This window comes from Pogona vitticeps, chromosome 1, assembly GCF_051106095.1.
Source record: "Pogona vitticeps strain Pit_001003342236 chromosome 1, PviZW2.1, whole genome shotgun sequence".
NCBI lineage: Eukaryota > Metazoa > Chordata > Lepidosauria > Squamata > Agamidae > Pogona > Pogona vitticeps.
In genome coordinates, this window is record NC_135783.1 from 50,448,211 (window position 1) to 50,468,281 (window position 20,071).

General features: G+C 40.1%; 1 protein-coding gene across 2 annotated transcripts in view; it reads right to left on the minus strand.

Annotated features, from left to right (window-relative positions):
• Positions 1-2,117: 2,117 nt before the first annotated feature.
• The window catches only part of LOC110083918 (visual pigment-like receptor peropsin), a 47,199-nt gene continuing 29,245 nt past the window's right edge, over positions 2,118-20,071 (minus strand). For both annotated transcript variants that reach the window (XM_020802815.3, XM_020802814.3), the window contains exons 3-6: positions 9,117-9,216; positions 7,679-7,783; positions 6,817-7,040; positions 2,118-3,081 (exon numbers count right to left, since the gene is read on the minus strand). In XM_020802815.3, the coding sequence (XP_020658474.1) occupies positions 2,638-3,081; positions 6,817-7,040; positions 7,679-7,783; positions 9,117-9,216 (873 nt within the window). In that variant the 3' untranslated portion in view covers positions 2,118-2,637. The remainder of the gene's footprint in view (positions 3,082-6,816; positions 7,041-7,678; positions 7,784-9,116; positions 9,217-20,071) is intronic.

Sequence of the window (20,071 nt, forward strand, 5' to 3'; positions counted from 1 at the left end):
GGTGTCCACTGTAGCTGAATTGTGTGCAGTACAGGACAGATAGAGGGAAGCACTTCTTCAAACAGCATGTAGTTAAACTGTGGGATTTGTTGCCACAACAAGATGGCACAGTGACTGCCAATCTGGACAACTTCAAGAAGACACTGAGTAGCTATATATCCCCTCCAGTTAGTGTTAGTATGCCTTTACATATCAGTTGCCCAGGAGGTTGGTGTTGTGTTTGTGTCTTCCCAGTGGGGCTTTCCATAGCTGCCTGGTTGGCCACTTTGGGAACAGAATGCTGAACTAGAGACGCCATCTCTCAGATTTAGTACGTTTTTGCTGAATCATCTTGCTTCACTTTCTAAGTCGAGGAAAAGACTTGGCTGTTGTCACCATTGGTTCAACTGGTTCTGAAATGATTATAGCCAGGAGCAGACATGTTATCTATTAGCTTTTCATTAGTTATGGGAATTAAGGCCAAACAATTTCTCCATTTTCCCCCTAAAACTGAATATGCTTTCACTTCATCCATAGCCCCCAAAGAAATCAATAGTTCTCTTTCTTATTGCTTATAAAGATTTTATTTGTTTAAAATTGAAATTAGAGATGATAATCTCAAAACAAATATACGGAAGGAGGAAAGGAAAGTGGGCTTTTTTTGTAACCATCCCAAGGAATACAAATAGAAAAATGCAGTCTTTGGAAAAACACGGTAGCCTCCTTCTCCTCCGCCTCCCACTGCACTCCCTCCCACTTGGGAAAGTGCAAAATTCCAATGTATTTTTTTTTAAAAAATCTTTCCTAAGTATGAGAAATGTAATAAGGAAAGCTGCTCATATTCACGTCATTAAAATATGCAGGGAAGCTATTCTCCTCCTTCATACCATGTAGCTACCTTCTTTTTATGATATACAGGACTTGAGATTCCAAACAGAGTTGGAGTACAACTCCCAGGATGTACAACTACCAGGATGTCCAAGGTCTATCTTGCTGCAGGATTCTGGGAGTTGTAGTCCCCCAATCCTGCCTCTATGTGTTTTTAGAAATCACCCTCTAAAACATCTGTTAGTTTAGTAACAATGGCTTTTCATAGTTTTGGTGCTCTCTCAGCATGAGCTCCTGTATATTGTGCAGAAGGGAGGCCATGTTGCCTCACATGACAATTTTATCTTGGACTGAGGAAATTAACTCTATAAAACACAGGCTACGCGTAGAATCCTTTTTGCCATAAATTATGGCACATCAAGGTAATGACATCAACTACAGCGATTTTTCAGAAATAACGTATTTCTGATTTCTCCCCTCAAAAAAATCATCCCAGCAGTGATGATTTTCAGGACCTAAAGACTCCTGCCCATTACACAGTAGCTTCCTGGTGCTGAAAGGAATTCTACAAAAGCTTGATGGAAGAACATTAGAATGAATTCTCGCCATCACAGTTGTGCCACAAAGCAATTTATTTAGGCAGTCCGGGATGACTTTTGCTTACCTCGAACCAGAGTTTGGAGAAGTTATTCTTCCAAAAGAACTTTTCCAAGTTTTGGACATCAGTTCCTAGACTCTCACCCAAATCAGGCCATGCTGGCTTAGAGATACTGGGAAATGGACTTCAAACAGAGATTTGTAGATAGGAAAGGATGTTTGTTACAGCAAATATGAAAAGGACTTGTCCTGCCTTAAAGACTAAGAGTGTAATCACACAGGGAAATAGATTGCATGTTGGACTACCTGTGGAGCAGACCAGTGCCATATGTTTCCCAGCGATCACACAATATAAAGGGAAATGCGCTTCAGACTGACTCTGATCCATGCCCAAGATGGACCTTTTTGGTCAACCTGTGAGCTGGGCTGGTGAGATTTCCCCAGCAGGCTGAAGAGTCACTTTAATGGAGATCACTTCCATTAAAATGGCCCTTTCCAGCTGTCTGACTGCACCCAGTTTTATTTGGAATAAGCTTTTGTGGACTGTGCAGTCTCCCATGGGGGTGTGCTAACTCTTGCGCACCCTCTGGTGGCTGAATGGGGAAGAGCGGTTTTGGTGCAATTGGCAATATTTTGCCTTTCCTGCTGCTCTGCTCCCTGAGTCAATGCACTGATGTGAGAGCTGGGGACAAGTTGGATGAAAGCCAAGATTCTGAGCAAGAGATGAAAATGGCAGGAAAAATAAGTAACATCTAGATTAAGTTAATTAGGATGGGGGGAAAATATTAGTAATTCCTTTTCCTTTTTTTTTTCACATGCCAGTGGGTGTATTGTCTATGAAAACATCCTGTTTGTTGTCTTGCAGCTGTCCTGCTCACAGGAGATGTGTTGTTCTCATCTGTCACGATCCCTCCTTTATATTGGATCAGCTGCAGTGCAATTTGGTGACTTTTTAAATTTATATCTTGCATGTATTCAAAACTAATTTTTTTTGTTTCTTGCCTCATTTCATGTCAAGCTGGCATGCTGTATTAGTAGTGCTAGAGAAACAGGTCAGAGGTCACAAGCGTTGGCCAAGCAGTGTTCCAGCTCTCCCACAGTCAGACTGCAATTCCCATCATCTCTAGGCTTGTGATAATGGAAACTGTAGTCCAACACATCTGAAGGATGGTGGGTTGAGGATGACTGCAGTATTCTATTGGATGTATTTTCTGGTGGTGGGCTGTGAGCAGCTCATAGTCTGTCACATTCGATGTCAGGATTGTTGGATGGACTATCCAAAGCTCCAAAATATACTTCCCTGTTTACTGGGGGTGGGGTGTTTGAGCGACTCCCCACACCTGAATCAGGACTCAGAGCAGGCAGAACATCAGCTGCGTATTTCTCTTCTCTTTGAGAAGGTGAATTCTCCACTTTCTGCTTGAGCTTCTTGAACCGCTTGAGTTTTACAGGGTCCTTGATCTCTTTGGCACAGTGCAGCAACATGAAGATATCTTTCCGGAACTTGGAGCTCATTCCAAAATAAATGATGGGGTTGTAGAAGCTTGCAGACTTTGCAAAAAGGCTGGCGAGAATGCTGGTTAAACTGGGCACTGTGTAGCCATAGGCAGACCACATGGAGATGACTGCATATGGGGACCAAGCAGTGATAAAGGCTGTGCAAATAACGATGGAGACCTAGATGAGAGACAATGAAAAAATGAAGCTCATTCTCATCCCCACTTTCCATCTCCCTATGTGAGAGATTATACTAAACAACAACAACAATAACAACTCGAGCAGGTAGTAGAGGAGGAAGCCTAAATGATTATATCAGTACAAGCAGAGAAAAATTACTTAAGACAGTGAACATGGAGAATATTTTGAAAACAACAGACACAAAGGCTTGATATAAGAAACAACAATTTGAAAATAAATTAATGCAAAGTATGATCAAATAATAGCAACTTTCATGGAAAGACTCTCAACATAACCATTGTTTAAATCTGTGCTTCAGCTACAGATGCTGAAGAAGAAGAAATAGATGGGATTTCCTTCTGCAGTACCTTCTTGTGGAACCAGCATTGGACAAATTCAAACGAGACTTAAAAATCTACTTGTTCAACCTGGAACCATAGGGGTTGACCATGGAAATAGGTAATTATTGGGATAGAATTACTATACTTTAATTATTATATTGTTATTACAGCTATTTGTATTGATTTTTATGCCTTATTGAATTATAATTGCTTACTGCATGTTTTCATCATTGTAATTATGTTATGGTTATATTTTAACTGTTTTTGACTGTTGGAATGAACTCTGATAGACAGCACAATATAAATAAATATTATTATATTATTAGTATTTTATAAAGAATCCAGGAGAAAACTGATCACACAAAATAGGATGTGCTGATAATCACAGAAGTATGAAATAACCAAATATCATCAGCCTAGAAGTTAAAAAGAAGCAGAAAAGTGAGTCACAGAATTCTGAGAAGCCAACAAACTGTTAATTATGAATATATGCTTTGGGCAGCTGAACAGAGGACTGTATATGTAGACATGACCGAATGGACAATATAGAAATCAAACAGACTGTAAATAGAAGCAGAAGACAAGGATGCTCCATTTTCTCTGAGAAACCCAGAACAGGAACACACACACAGTTCTTAACATCAGGAATAATAGAAAAGCTGAAAAAGAACAGAATACTGAAATATACTTTAAATTACATTCCTGAAAAACTTAAATTTAATAATTTAAATAAGAGATTTGCATTACTGTGTTCAGCTGACCAGAAACCAGGAGAACTGTGCGATGAAATCAGAATTATAATCAGGGAAATATACAAAAAAGACTATTTCTGGAAACAAAAGAAAAGCTTTGATTTATGACTAGTGAAACATTTAAAATTGTTAACAACACACAAAAATTAAGGTTAATAAGAGACAGAAATAGGGTGAGAATTCAAAATACATCTTTTTGACAACTTGCACGTAGAGACAAAAAGAACTGTTATAAAAAGAATTACTGAAAAGAAACAAGAGGACAGCCAGAAAATAAGAAAAAGAAATATCTCTGATAAGATCCAAAAACTGAAATCCTGTTACTTAATATACAAAGCCACAACTAGAGTAGGCCCATTGAACAGACTTAACAGTAGTTGACTCACTTGCTGATTCAATAAAGTTACAACTTATTATACTAAGCAACAGCATTTTAGTAAAAAAAATTAAGGAAAATTACAATTATCATAAGATTAGGAATGCTGATCTGGATAAAAATAAGACCAGATGGATACAACATACTGAACAACTATGCAAAAAAAGTTGCAATAAAGGCAATTTCCTTCAAAGAAATGATGAATAGCCTTTAACATTAGAAAGTGAAAGAAAAACTGCTCTTACGGCATTTGGAAGAAACAATTCACCAATAATAGATAAGATACCAACAGAGTTATTTCAAGCTATGAAGGCTAACATCCTAACAAGAATATGTCAGTAAGTATTGAAAACAAAACAATGGCCCACAGACTAGAAATGCTTAATGCACATAGTAGTCCCGGAGACAGAAGATGCCAAGCTTGCAGTAACTTTAGGACAAGAGGACAAAAGATTACATAAAGATTATATAACTTCAATGCAGGCAACCTAGTTAAAGATTTCTCTATCTTTTGGTTCAGTCATGAATCCAAATGGAGACTGCAGCTAAGAAACCAGAAGACTGAGACTTAGAAGGGCAGCTATGGAAGAACCAGAAAAAAATCTTCACATGCAAGGAGACGCTGCTGGAGATTAAAAAGCCAAGAGCACTCATACTATTCCCAATTGCTGTGTATATATGTGAATGCTGTACAATAAAAAAAAGCCAACAGGAAAAAAATTGACTCATCTGAAATACGGTATTGAAGGAGAGCTTTATGGATACCATGAACTGCGGGAAAGACAGACAAGCAGGTCCTAGATGAAATCAAGTCTGAACTCACACTAGAAGCCAAAATGAGTGAACTTAGGGTATTATACTTTGGGCATATCATGAGCATAATCAAAGGAAAAGGCAATAGCTCTGGGGAAAGCACAAGGCAAAAGGGAGAAAAAAAGGAATACTGAAATGAGATGGATTTGACTCAATAAAGGAAGTGATCACCTTTAGTTTGCACGATCTGAGAGCAACCATTAATGACAGAACATCTTGGAGGTCAGTGATTCATAGGATTCCATCAATCAAAAGCAACATAATAGCAATAGCAGCAAGGATACTAAATGTAATTTATATTACAGACCAGAAACTGGGGCCTCAAGACAAATGTGGTTCCATCAAATAGCTCTACTTAGCTGCTCATTTTCTAACCCAGCTGGTTTACAGCTGTACTTAGATGCAGTTTCTCTCTCATTGATGCAAATACACAGCTGGAGGCACATCTGGACCTCAGTGTTGATCCAGTTGTTGCTGAAGTGAATAGAATAGTTTATTTACGGTCCTTAGACCAGGTTGATGAAGTGAGTTGCAGCATTTTAGATGTGTACGGCCACTAATTGTCCATGATTAGAGCAAGCCTGGCACCAGTGCCTGTACTTCTGTTGCTGCTGCTTCTTCTTTTTGCTTTAAAGGAGCATAATAACCTGAAACCTATACAAGGCACCCATTCAAGACAGTTATGTGTGGAATGGCTGGAGCTGCCTGTTTGGAGCCCATGGGGCTGAGCCTAGATGATGCGCTGCCTAAAAAGGAACAGTCTGTGATAACCACAGGAAAAAACAAACATCTTCACTTCTGGAAGGAAAAGATGTGTCTGCTCTGCACACTGGGCAGCAACATTAGCTGCCCCTGCTGAATTTTGTTGTGGTCATGGTGCAAGCGACTCCCAGCAGTTGCCTTTTGTGCTAATATTTGTCCTAATTTCCTGAAAGCCACCACGATCAATTGTGCGGGAGACTCCCAGATATGAAGGATCCCTTATTATTTTATCTGTCTGTGATTTTATCATGATTTTATTTGATCATATTTGTATTTTAAACAATTGTGACAGTGTATTCGCGAAGGCTTTCACGGCCGGGATCTAATGGTTGTTGTGGGTTTTTCGGGCTTCTTGGCCGTGTTCTGAAAGTGGTTCTTCCTAACGTTTTGCCAGTCTCTGTGGCCGGCATCTTCAGAGGACAGCAAACAGTTTGCTGTCCTCTGAAGATGCCGGCCACAGAGACTGGCGAAACGTTAGGAAGAATCACCGTCAGAACACGGCCAAGAAGCCCGAAAAACCCACAACAACCAATTGTGACAGCTTTTAGCCAATACAGTAAACTTGAACTTGAACAGTTGCCTTTCTCAGGTACGAAGGAAGAAAGGAAGAAAGGAAGAAAGAAGAAGGAGAAGGAGGAGGAGAAGAAGGAGGAGGAGGAGGAGGAGGAGAAGGAGGAGAAGCCAGACTGACCCTCGTGACACTTCGTTCCGTACGCCTCTGCCTGTCCGTTGGATCAGCCACTCCGCTCAGTACATGGCTTGACTTGACTGTATTGATGATGGAGACATATGAGAAAACCATGACCGACACAGGGAGGAAGAAACAGCAGATGAAAATGGAGACGATGTAAGATTTGTAGATTGTGGAGAAGTTGGCTTTTGCCCAGTCGATTTCACATGTTCCATACATGCGATCTAGGAAGCAAAAGAACCTGGTTAACAAGCCCTCCTAACAAACAGTTTGCTATACTTTTCAAATCTTTGAAATTGGTTCAGAGAGGTTTCCCTTTAGAATTCCAAATGCAAAATACTTCAGGAACTTAATGAATACATATTACATTGTGGGCCTTGCTTTGTTCAGGGCTCCTCCTGTGCAGCAGCAGCAGCAATGACCTCCCTTTAGGCCCCCTTTTCCCCCATAGATAAATTGACTGTAACAACAGTTTGCACACAGAATTGATGCATGTTATCCGCACAATCAGTGACCAATTAATTGATCGTGCCAGAAACAGAGGTGGCAATTGTGACATATGCAGAACTGCTCCTCAGCTTTGTGGGTCTGTAAAACTTAATTCCTCACCTATTTAGAGAGAGTTCATGCTGTGTAAGTGGAAGAAATTGAAGCAAAAGTGTGTGCTCATTTTTCAGATGCACCAGTTCTAGGACTTGGAAGTATGAATAAATAGAAAGAGTGTACAAAAGCCAAATATTGAGTTTCTTGACATTATTCCTTTTTTGCAGCAACTAAGGCATAACTGCCCTACATAAGGACTGTGACACAATGCAGAACGGCTTCCCCACCTTTTTCAATGTAGCTGAAACTATTCCATTACCTGTGTAACTGCCCCATCCCAGGACAGGAGCAATTGACCAGAAGAAGGCTGCTATCCATATAAGAATAAGTGCCACAGAAATGCTGCTGTTGCTGATACACTGACCTGAAATGTACATCAGGAAAAGTTAGAGCTTAGCATGTTTTAAAATGGTACAGGGAGGACACAAGATCTTAACTGCATGATCATACAATGCCCACACATGCACAAGAAAGTTGCACAAAGAAATTTAGAAGACCAGGAATCCATTTACCAATAGGCATAGGAAGAATTATATTGAGAACCCCAGCTAGAGCAGACCCAATGAATCAGTTGCTGTGTGGTAAGGTAGCACTTATGTATCTGTTGACTAATTAATGAATCTGATCAGTTTTATATTGGCTAGACTTCTAAAACACAGATTTCATTATCATGCCTGATCCCTCTGTTTCAGAACTGGTTGAGCTTATGCAGACTTCCTCAAAGTGGAAATGGGGGAAGCAAAGCAGAACAGTTTCTTTTGTGTCAATAGATATTGTAGCCTTGCAGGGCAATATTTGGGAATCAAAAGCATCTCTGTCTTTCCACAACACCTTGAAAAAGCACCAAGGCTGTGTGTTATAGATGCAGGTCCAAGCCTGTGATTAGTCTGTGGATTTAATGAGACAGCGTTTCTTCTGCTATCAGCATGCTTTTTCTCCAGCATGGGGGTCTCCTTAGAGCATTGTGTCTCACTGAATAGACTTACAAATTAAACCCATGTTTATCTTCTGGTGCCCAGTCAGAAAACAGATCAGCCTGGAATGCACAATAATGAGGTAATGAGAGGCAAAGGTTTTCACTATGTCAAACAGCATGACTTCTTTTAAATATCAGCTGAGCATATTATCTAATTTGATTCAAAATGTAACATATATATATGCCAACTGCAGTTTGTCCGGGTTGAGACATTACAATTAACAGTGGATACTTGACAATGGGTGCTGCCACTTTCTGCTGAATAGCCACACCAGAGATGGAGAGCAGGATGAGGTTATAATGTATGTAAGTCTAATGCATCTTGTCATTTCTATAATAAGAATCCATGATTTACCATTGCATAAAAGCAATTTCAATTTGCACAAAACAGCCTATCTAGGAAAGTGGGTAATTAACATTCCTTACAACAAATATTTTCAATAATTTCCTGGGTTATAGCCATGTTTATTGATTGCAGTCAAATTAACAGATAATGTTATGGAATCTTAAATGCTGACTAGGTTTATTTGGCATAAATGTTCATGAAAAAAACTTTTTCAGGTACACCGAATCTATGAAAAGCCTACGATACTTGATACACTTTAGGGGGGCCACATGAACATTGTTGCTTTTCATCATTACAGGTATAGCCTATGGTGAGAGAAATCAGGCCAAAGCAGAACAATATAATGAATTCTCTGTTGTTAAAAAAACACCTTACCTCTATCAGGATGGCATCCCTTTACATAGCGGGTCACGCTAATCACGGTCAGTGTATTAATGCTAGCAAGACCAAACAGCAGTGTCAGAAATCCATCCACCTGAAAAAAAGAAAGAAAAAAACCCCAAATAGCTAAGGAGCAGTTACCACAGCTCAACTTTAGAATGCCAACAGCAATAACAAACTTTGGGAGTGTTCCAGTGATTTCATATTAATACACTTAGGGGCATAACAAGCATTTTAAGTATCAGTGAAATATCAAATGTCAAGGAAAGTTATCATCCAAATGATCAGCAAACATGGAGACATCTGAAAACTCAAAGGCAGTCATCTGGATGAGGTATAGCTTCAGTAAACTAGCAAACACATGTTTAAACGTACATGCTTAACTAATCAAAGAAAAGGTGGAAAAGAAAAAACCCTAGATTTTAAATGGCACACAGGGAAAGTCTCAGAAGCAGCCAAAACTGAGCACTTCTTATTGCTGCTGATTTGCACAGACAAGAACCAGTTATGTCAATGTAATTTAAGGGTGCTTTAAAGTAATTTAATGTGGACTACAGCCAAAAGTAATAAGCAGATAAAGCCCCTGAAACTTTCCCCATCATTTATCTCTAAGTCAGGAAATGATTCACCAATTAAATGGCAGCATATCAGGCTTCAGCTAAGACAAGAGGGATAGTGTCAAAAAAACAAAGAGTATGTTCAGTTTCCCTATGTCTGATGGGGAAGCCATTTCCATCTCTGTACACTATCCATGAAAAGAAATAAGATCAATGTATTTTGTCCTAACTGGAGGAATGTGAGGTTTCAATAGCAACTCACCTGCCAGCTTCTCTTTGGTTATGTTAATTAAGTTTAACAAATGCAAGATGGATTGATTAGCTATCATGTCTCATTGTAGAAATGCCCTAACCTCCCATTGTCCTGTTTAGGGTGATATGCACCCTATTTATGTTGAATTCAATTTGACAGGTGGGGGTGATGATTTAATTGAACAGAGCTGAATTGAATTGGGGTAATAATTGAAGAGCCACCCAGTGATATAATTGATGAACTAGAACTCAGGATATCTGGCTATGAATCTCTGCTCAGCCATGGAAATTCACTTGGGTGTAGCACTAATAAAACCACTCCTTAAATATCCAATTTACCTGGAAAATCCTATTAGGTTGGTTCCAACTTGACAGCACATAACAACAAATTAATTGAAGGGAAACTGATTTTGGAGCACATATTCAAATATCTGGGCAAATTAATTTAATAAGAAGTGATTTGGGTGTTCTGTGTTGGAATGGAAATTGATTTAAGAATTTTGAAGATTGAGTTTGTCTTTGTAAAGTTTCAATTCAAATAATTATTTGGGACAAACCTGCCTTGGTCACCCTGTCGTATGACTTTTATTGAAAAAAAAAAAAAGACCAGTGGTTAGAAAAGTTCCTTTAAAGCCTAACACAGTAGCATTACTTTATAATAGTTTCATTTATTTAATTACTAAACAGCAAAAATTAATGTGTACTATATTGCTTGTTAGTAATGTGGTATAGAAAATATGTACTAAAATTAAAATATACCCCCCAAAGACCCCTGTAAATAAGATTATAGTCACATTCAAACATTTGAAACAAAGCTCAAAATCCTACTGCAAAATACCATTGATGTAAAAGTAATTGCGCAAGTCTGTCAGGATCTGGGTGGCAGCAGGACTTCCCTGCACCACTGCCCTGGCAGCTGCAGGACTGGGGCCAGTTTGGTCCCTGGAAGTGCCTGGCATTTGTAGGGTCAAGCCCTGCCAGGGCATCAGCTGCTGGGGCTCCCATGAGGTCCACCTGGGAATCCTGAGGGAAGGCCTACTTAAGGAAGAAGCTGCCTCAGAAACATAGGTCTTTGGCCGTGCTGTTCCTGTGCTCGTGAGCCCTGCTGCTCTGGCTTCCATTCCTGCTCTGAACTTCAGTATTCCTGACCTTACATTCCTGCTCTGGCTCAGTGCTCCCACTACTGTGGCCGGGTTCCAGTCCTGGTGCTCCAGTTTCTGCTCCTATCCTGGCTCGTTGGTCCATGTGTGAGTTTGGGCTTGGCCCTCTGTGCTGCTGGCTGGGTCCTGGTGCCCTTGCCCCTGCTGGTAAAGGCGACTGTGCACAACTCAGAACCTGACAAAGTAATGTTCACTTTTTGCTGGCCATCTGTCATGTGCTTGGGTTTGATGTCAGCTGAGCACCCAGGAACCCAGGCATGTCTGAGTGAGCAGTGAACAGCTGGCAAGATCCCAGGCACACTGTTCACATGATTTATGTTTATGCAGCATGACACCAGTAGGATTCTGATATATTAGTAATACATAAATATACCAGTAGCACATAAAAGTAATGACCTCAGTAGTTGTTACTCAAAAAAGAAAAATACGTACATAATGAGTAACATTATGGGATATATAATGTGGTGTAGTGGATGAAGTGATGAACTAGGACTCAGGAGACCTGTGTTCAAATTCCTGCTAAGCTATGGAAACTAATTGGGGGCATAGAACTGGTAAAACCACTCCTTAAATATCTCACTTACCCTTAATATTATTAATAATGACCCTATTAGGGTCACTACAGTATATGTCAGTTCCAACTTCATGGCACATAACATTACTTTTAACATGTTAATTCAAGTTCCAAGAAGGATGGCATAGGGATGAGATAATGTGGATTCTACTGAACTTCTCAGTGGTTTTCAGTACCATCAACCATGGCAACTTTATGTATAGGCACTATTGGGTACGGATTCGTCTTCGACTTCCCAAGTGGTTTCCAGAAGGTGGTGTTGGGAGATTACTGCTTGGTATATTCCCAGTAAAGCTTCGGAATGCCCCAAGCTTCTAATCTCTCATGCTGAAATCTACATAAAATTGCTGGGAGAGGTGTCACCCATCTTTCTAAACTTTGATCAGACAGTGGTTGGAAGCAGTAATGAACCAGTAGATTTCTGGTGGGCTCTTGTCCTTCAAAGTCTCTTTTACTGAGCTTCAGCTAGCATTCCTGAGTGGAGACAGTTAGCCACTATGTTCTATCATGCTCCCATCCAGACTAGTACAATGCACTGTATGTGAGGCTGCTTTTGTAAATGGTTTGAAAACTACAATAGAAACACACCCACCCCAGGGCTGTTAAAACATTATCTGGAACTGGGGAGTTTACATTGGATACCTGTTCTTTGTGAATCATGCTGGCTCCCACTATGTTTCCAGGCCCATTGTTCTGAGCTAAAACACAGCAGAAATGTTTCAACAAATTAAACAATGGGAGGCAAAAAGCTTATTGGGTGACTTTGGACTTCCTTTCAGCCTAATGTGCCTCACAGGGTTTTTGTGAAGCTAAAATATTGTGGGAAGGTACATGTATAATGTATGGAACTCCTCAAAGGAAGAGTATAATATGATCAACTGATATGATACGATGCTATTCATTTGTACTCTGAAGTCAGTCCTCCTAAACTCAAGGAGACTAATTTCAATTCATTTAATTTATCTCCTGCCTCTCTCCCAACCCAAGCAGCTTACAGAATGTTGAGAGGAAGATACAGAGATGCCTAAACTATAATATGAAAAATGCAGTTAAATATGCGATCATATTAGAATGCCATTAATTTGAAACAAATTAAAAAGAAAAACAAACACCTATATAAATTATACCAAGAAACAATGCAGCATCCCTCACTAACTTCTCTTCCCCCCCCCCACTGCAGCCTATTGAGATGCCAAACGCTTGCCTCAAGAGAAAGACGTTTGCCTATTGGTGGAGGGACAATATAGCCTCCTGTGGAAAAAGGCCTTTTCTTGAGTGTCAGTGAGGGTGATGAGATGGACAGGGAGCCTGCCTTGAACACCTGAAAACCTGTAGAGGCTAATATGGGGAAATGCAGTCCTTCAGCTAACTTGAAACCCAGCAGTATAGGGCCTGGCTTTAGAGTTCATCAACAGCACTTTCAGTTGGGTCCAGAAACAGAACAGCAGCCCATGGAGCAGCTGTAGTATGGAAGTTATATGCCTCCTGTAACCCACTGCAGTCTGGCTTCAAATGAAGTTTCTGAATACTTTTCAAAGGCAGCCCTATATACAGCTTGCTATAGTAATCCGAGCAGGATGTAACTGAATCATTCTCCATCACAGCTGGACTTGTTCCCATGTAAATGTGTATAGGGTAAAGGTGCAATCTCATACATACTTGGCTTTGAATAAATTCCTGTAAATCTGGTGAAACGTAGTTCTAAAAGACAGGCAAAGAACTGTAGTATAGCTATTTAATGCCATGGAAGAGAATTTGGAGGGAGCCATGTTTTGATAAGAACTAACCATAAATGAGATGGAAAGGACTAGGATTTTTTTCTAAAAGGAATTATAGCCAAAAGCAACATGAACAGTCATTGATCTATACAGTTCAGAAGAAAGTCATTCTGAGTTCAGTGGGAATTATCATTGCAGAAGTATAAACAAGAGTGCAGCCTAAACCCAGGGAAAACTATTATTACAGAAATTTGATTTATCAGCTTTAATGCAATTGATAAAATTACAATTTTATGCATAATTTCCCTGTGCACTGAATTCAACAGGACTGACTTATGAGTAAACTTGCATATACTCAAGCTATCTTTATTGAACCTTTGCTTTTAATGGGAGCAAGCTGCACTGAAAACATTACCAATATTTTTCTATTCCGTTTTCAAAAAAGGAACACCATATATGAAATTTGTGTGGGCCATTTAACTGTGAAAGATATAAAGAGGAAGATAAATATATAAAGATAAAGCGTTCCCACTCATAAATACGTGCATGCAGATACCTTCAATTCACCTACGTAGAGAAAGGCTGATTCTAGCTCATTTCCAGCTAAAATGCATCTGGGGGTGGGGTGGTGGTTAGTCTCATTGCCCTTTATGCTCAACAGAGGGCACATCCTAAAGAACCCCCTGCCCCCAGTAAGTGTTCTGGCAGGGATCAAGTCCAAGACTTAGAAGGAAACTCCAGCCTTTCTCCAAGTGAATGAAATGAAGGTTTTTGATGGTGTATTTGTAGGCTGGAACACCCAGAATTCTCTATGGGAAATTCTTGGAGAATTCTCTGATTTTGAATCCAAATGTGACATTGTTAATTTCAATTAGCACAAATGAACACATTAGGATGTAAGACCAACATTAGGATGTTGAAGCTTGAGGAACACTGGACTTGTGAGCTTTCTCTTCTGTTTTCCATAATGGATAATGATTGGAAATGTTCATACCTGTGTTGCAGGTATGAAACTGTAGGCTATGATGCACAATAGTAAAGAGTGATTTATTTAAATCAGGAACTGACATATCTGAGGATGAGGAGAGCAGAGGATGTTGACACTAAAGAGCCGCCTAGAGTGGTCGTAATTGACCAGATAGGCGGGATGGATAAATAAATAAATAAATAAATAAATAAATAAATAAATAAATAAATAAATAAATAAATGTCTTGTGTGTGTGTGTTTAGTCGTTTAGTCGTGTCCGACTCTTCGTGACCCCATGGACCAGAGCACGCCAGGCCCTCCTGTCTTCTACTGCCTCCCGGAGTTGTGTCAGGTTCATGTTGGTTGCTTCGCAGATACTGTCCAGCCATCTCATCCTCGGTCGTCCCCTTCTCCTCTTGCCATCACACCTTCCTAACATCAAGGTTTTTTCCAAGGACTCTTTTCTTCTCATGAGATGGCCAAAGTACTGGAGCCTCAGCTTCAGGATCTGTCCTTCAAGTGAGCATTCAGGGTTGGTTTCCTTTAGAACTGATAGGTTTGTTCTCCTTGCAGTCCAGGGGATTCTCAAGAGCCTCCTCCAGCACCACAATTCAAAGGCATCAATTCTTCGGCGGTCTGCTTTCTTTATGGTCCAGCTCTCACTTCCATACATCATGACAGGAAAAACCATAGCTTTGACTATTCGGACTTTTGTTGGCAAGGTGATGTCTCTGCTTTTCAAGATGCTGTCAAGATTTGTCATCGCTTTCCTCCCAAGAAGAAGGCGCCTTTTAATTTCAGGGCTGCTGTCTCCATCTGCAGTGATCATGGAGCCCAGGAAGATAAAATTTGACACTGCCTCCATATCTTCCCCTTCTATTTCCCAGGAGGTGATGGGACCAGTGGCCATGATCTTAGTTTTTTTGATGTTGAGTTTCAGACCGTTTTTTGCACTCTCCTCTTTCACTCTCATTACAAGGTTCTTTAATTCCTCCTCACTTTCTGCCATCAGAGTGGTATCATTTGCATATCGGAGGTTGTTGATATTTCTTCCGGCAATCTTAATTCCGGCTTGGGTTTCTTCCAGTCCAGCCTTCCGCATGATGTATTCTGCATATAAGTTAAATAAGCTGGGGGACAATATACAGCCTTGCCATACTCCTTTCCCAATTTTGAACCACTCAGTTGTTCCATGACCAGTTCTAACTGTTGCTTCCTGTCCCACATATAGGTTTCTCAGGAGACAGATAAAGTGGTCAGGCACTCCCATTTCTTTAAGAACTTGCCATAGTTTGCTGTGGTCCACACAGTCAAAGGCTTTCGCATAGTCAATGAAGCAGAAGTAGATATTTTTCTGGAACTCTCTGGCTTTCTCCATAATCCAGTGCAAGTTAGCAATTTGGTCTCGAGTTCCTCTGCCTCTTCGGAATCCAGCTTGTACTTCTGGGAGTTCTCGGTCCACATACTGCTGAAGCCTACCTTGTAGGATTTTGAGCATAACCTTGCTAGCGTGTGAAATGAGTGCAATTGTACGGTAGTTGGAGCATTCTTTGGCACTGCCTTTCTTTGGGATTGGGATGTAGACTGATCTTTTCCAATCCTCTGGCCACTGTTGAGTTTTCCAAACTTGCTGGCATATTGAATGTAGCACCTTAACAGCATCATCTTTCAAGATTTTAAATAGTTCAACTGGAATGCCATCACCTCCACTGGCCTTGTTGTTAGCCAGGCTTTCTAAGGCCCACTTGACTTCGCTCTCCAGGATGTCTGGCTCAAGGTCAGCAACTACATTGTCTGGGTTGTCCGGGATATCCAAATCTTTCTGATATAATTCCTCTGTGTATTCTTGCCACCTCTTCTTGACGTCTTCTGCTTCTGTTAGGTCCCTCCCATTTTTGTCTTTTATCATGTTCATCTTTGCGCAAAATGTTCCTCTAATATGTCCAATTTTCCTGAACAGATCTCTGGTCTTTCCTTTTCTGTTATCTTCCTATTAATGGCATTCAGGAAATTCAGCTGTGAATGGCAGCTTTGAATAGCTGTTTTTAACAGTTTCCTGAACATAAGCTTATAACACTTCACACACTTCATTCAGATCTTAAAAAATTTACTTTTCAAAGACTACAACTTCCAGAATCCTCCAGCCAGGATGGTCAGCAGGCCTCATCCAGGCTCAGGATAGGGCCACCCCTGAATTAAAAGGAAACTGTTGCAACAGATTCCTAATGTGTGCAGAGACCAAACAATGGATCTTTGTAGGCTTGTTGTCACTGTAAACTGTGAAAACATTTTCCCTCACCCATTAACCCCTTTCCCAAGAGTAGGACTCTCCGCACTTGAGTCGGGGATCAGCCTGGATTCCACCTCAGGTGCATCACTTTCTGTGTAATCCTATTCATGGCTGCTCAGACACATGTCCCACTGAGTTAAGGGAAATTGCTTCAAGGTAAGTATGTACCGTATATAATATAGCACAAATGAGGACCAAAATGCATTATATGCACCTATTTTTTTCTCTCCATCCTAAGAAAAAAGAAAGAAATGGTTCAGAATTCAACAAAATAAGATTGTCCAAAGTTGCCAAAAGATGTTGAAATCTGAACAAGTCTCTGGGAGTTGGGGAATTTCATTTGTAATGTACAGATGTACTATGTACCCAAGCACTGTCTGTTGTTATATGTTATTTTAAGGCAAGGTCTGAAGAAAATGAATGCAACAAAAATTAAGAACTAGTTGCTCGTATAGACTTAATAAATAGCACAGGCATTCATGGAGGCAAATGTCTATACATAGTTCATTATTTCTGACATTGTGTAAGGTGGAAATAACCTAAGAGCCAAACGGTGCATCTGACAGTCTTAAGAGCATTAACAGATAAACAGGTGGCAAAGCTGGAGTGGTCTTATAGTCCAGATAGGCGGGATAATAATAATAATAATAATAATAATAATAATAATAATAATAATAATAATAATAATAATAATAATAATAATAATAATAATAATAATAATAATAATAATAATAATAATAATAATAATAATAAAGGTGTTGAGGTGAGACGTCGTAGAAGTACATCATTCAGCTCCCCTAAGTAACCTGGCTAAAAACGGACTCTCTTCAACCTACATGGCTAAGCCAAAAAGAGAAGGGAAAGGAAACCCAGAAAAGTTTTTCCCCCATAGTTTCCCGTTTCCTCTTTCTGCATGGGAAAGATAGAATGCCTGGGATAAAAATGAATGAAACAAAATGGAATGAGAGAAAAAGCCCTGGTCCCTCCCAAAAGTGTGCCTAAGAAATTCTGATAAGGTAAATACTGAAAAAAAAATCTGTATACTTTCCATAAGAGAAGGCCAGCATCTAAGAGACACTGATCTATCACATGGCGGGCAAGATATGACCCATGTGCCAAATGTGGCTCCCTAACACCTCCAAAACACTCACCAAATATTTTTGTTTTGTTTTGAGAGAACAAAAACTGCTGTGGAAATCCTTCTGGGGAGCTGTGTGCAGCTGGCCCCTCCCTCCCAAGTCCACAGGAGTGACTATCCTCTGTTTGCACCAGGATTTAGAGCCGGTTTGAAAGGATGTAAAAATGTGAATAGATAAATAGGTACCACCACAGTGGGAAGGTAAAGGCATTCTGTGTCTAGTCGCACTGGCCACATGACCATGGAAACTGTCTTCAGACAAACGCTGGCTCTACGGCTTGGAAACGATGAGCACCGCTCCCTAGAGTCAGGCACAACTGGACTAAATGTCAAGGGGAACCTTTACCTAAGACAGTCTCTCATTTCAAAGTTACCTTTTCTAGCCTGGTGCCATCCAGATATATTGAACAACAACACCGGTACTCTTGCAGTAGCCATGCTGGCTGGGGTGGCAGGGGAGGAATCACTGAAGCCACCTAGAGGATGCCTGTTTAGAAAAGGCTGTTGCAAGGAGTTCAAGATTTGCAATGTTTTACAACTGGAGCTTTTCAAATATGTGTATCTTGCTGCTAAAATCCTTATCAGTCCAATCCTATGCATAGTTGTGAGTGTCTCTCTCTTCCTGTTAGTTTCCATAGTTGAGCAGAGATTTGAACCCAGGTCTCTTGAGTTATAATCCTTCACTCTATGCACTGCACTATACTGGGTATCCTTCTGGGAAATAAAACCTGATGTGTTTATAGATGCACAGAACTGCCACCTGATTTTGACAGTCTGACTTGTATTTCCATGTGTTAAGACTGAATAGTTTATTGTCAAATCACCAGCTGTCAGAAGAGGTAAACTTTTAGTAATGCCGAGCCTCATTCCTTCCCAGGATTCCAACTCTAATCTTCTTGTGCCAGTCATTAACAACGTTCACTATTAAACTAAAGTGCTTTCGATTTTAGAAACCTTGAATGCTGGGGATTATTGCAGCAACGTCTTAACAGACCTGCTGTTGGAAAGGACTTAGCAGTTCAGTATCTAAGGATGCTCCCAGATGATGTTGTGCATTTCTCGTGCATAGTTTTCTGAACGTTCCAGGGCACGGCAAGGTGTAGGCATTGGTGGCAGTGAGGAAGACAGCAGGTTGGACTGAAATTTGCTTTTTGAGACTACAAAGGTAGTCTCATCTAGCTGGGAGTAAAGACCCATTTAACTCAAGATATTTACTTCTGAACAGGCACGTACAGGGCTGCACTGTAAAAACTGTACCTGGGTGTAAGCTCTGGAGGTTGAAAGATGTGCTAGTTTTTTATAGAATCAGAATTATGTAACAGATTTATGTTAATTAATTCATTTATTTTTACATTTATATGTACACGTTTCTTACAAGGAGTTTAAAGCAGAGCACATTATGTCCTCTTCCCCATGGTCTAACCATACAACAATCCTGTGGGGTAGGTTAGACTTAAAGGTTCTGACTGGCTCTGATCCATCCAACATGCATTCAACAGAGCTGGGAATTCTGTTTCCTCTAGAAGGAACTGTCCAAACAATCCAAAATTTGTGAGAAGAAAGGATTGCATGTTAGCATGCAGAACAGACATTTTATATTCTGGGGAAGAATATTCCCCTTGGATTTTTTAAAGCATATTTTGTACTTCTGCAAATTTGGGGTTTCTACAAAGCATGGTGATATCCTTATCTTGGTTTTGTATGTGTTGGGGTGTGTCTCTAGCTTTCTATTATAATGAGTTACACAAGATTCAACTGGAGCTTCCAAAACCTGTCCATAAATTATTCCTTTCACTAACAAATGTGTTTTACTATCTTAATGTTGTTGTTGGGCAGTTTACAACATATCTATATAAAGAACACTTTGCTCCCAGCAAGATGGGTACTAATTTCGCCAACCTTGAGCCTCACACAGCCAAGACATAGGCTGGACATAGATGTTACAGTGAATGGAACACTATACACATTCTCTAGGAGGTTGCATGGCCCAGTATCCTATCTGGAAAGTAAGGATGACTGTGTAAATGTTTCCTTGCTCTAGCAGGCCCCCATTGTGCAGCCAGCTGCACAACCAATCTTGTAAGTAGTGTGAGATGGGGCATGCAAAGGGGATCCTGCTGGAGTGGAAAAATGCTTACATGATTGCCCTTCTCTGCCTTTATTCTGTAGTGGATTTTGTCTTCTATAAAAACTGATGCTATAAAATAACGGCCATCTTGTGAGAATATTACCAGAAGCCCTTGCATGTGACAAATGTTGTTACTGTTTTATTTATATCCCTCATCAGTATTGT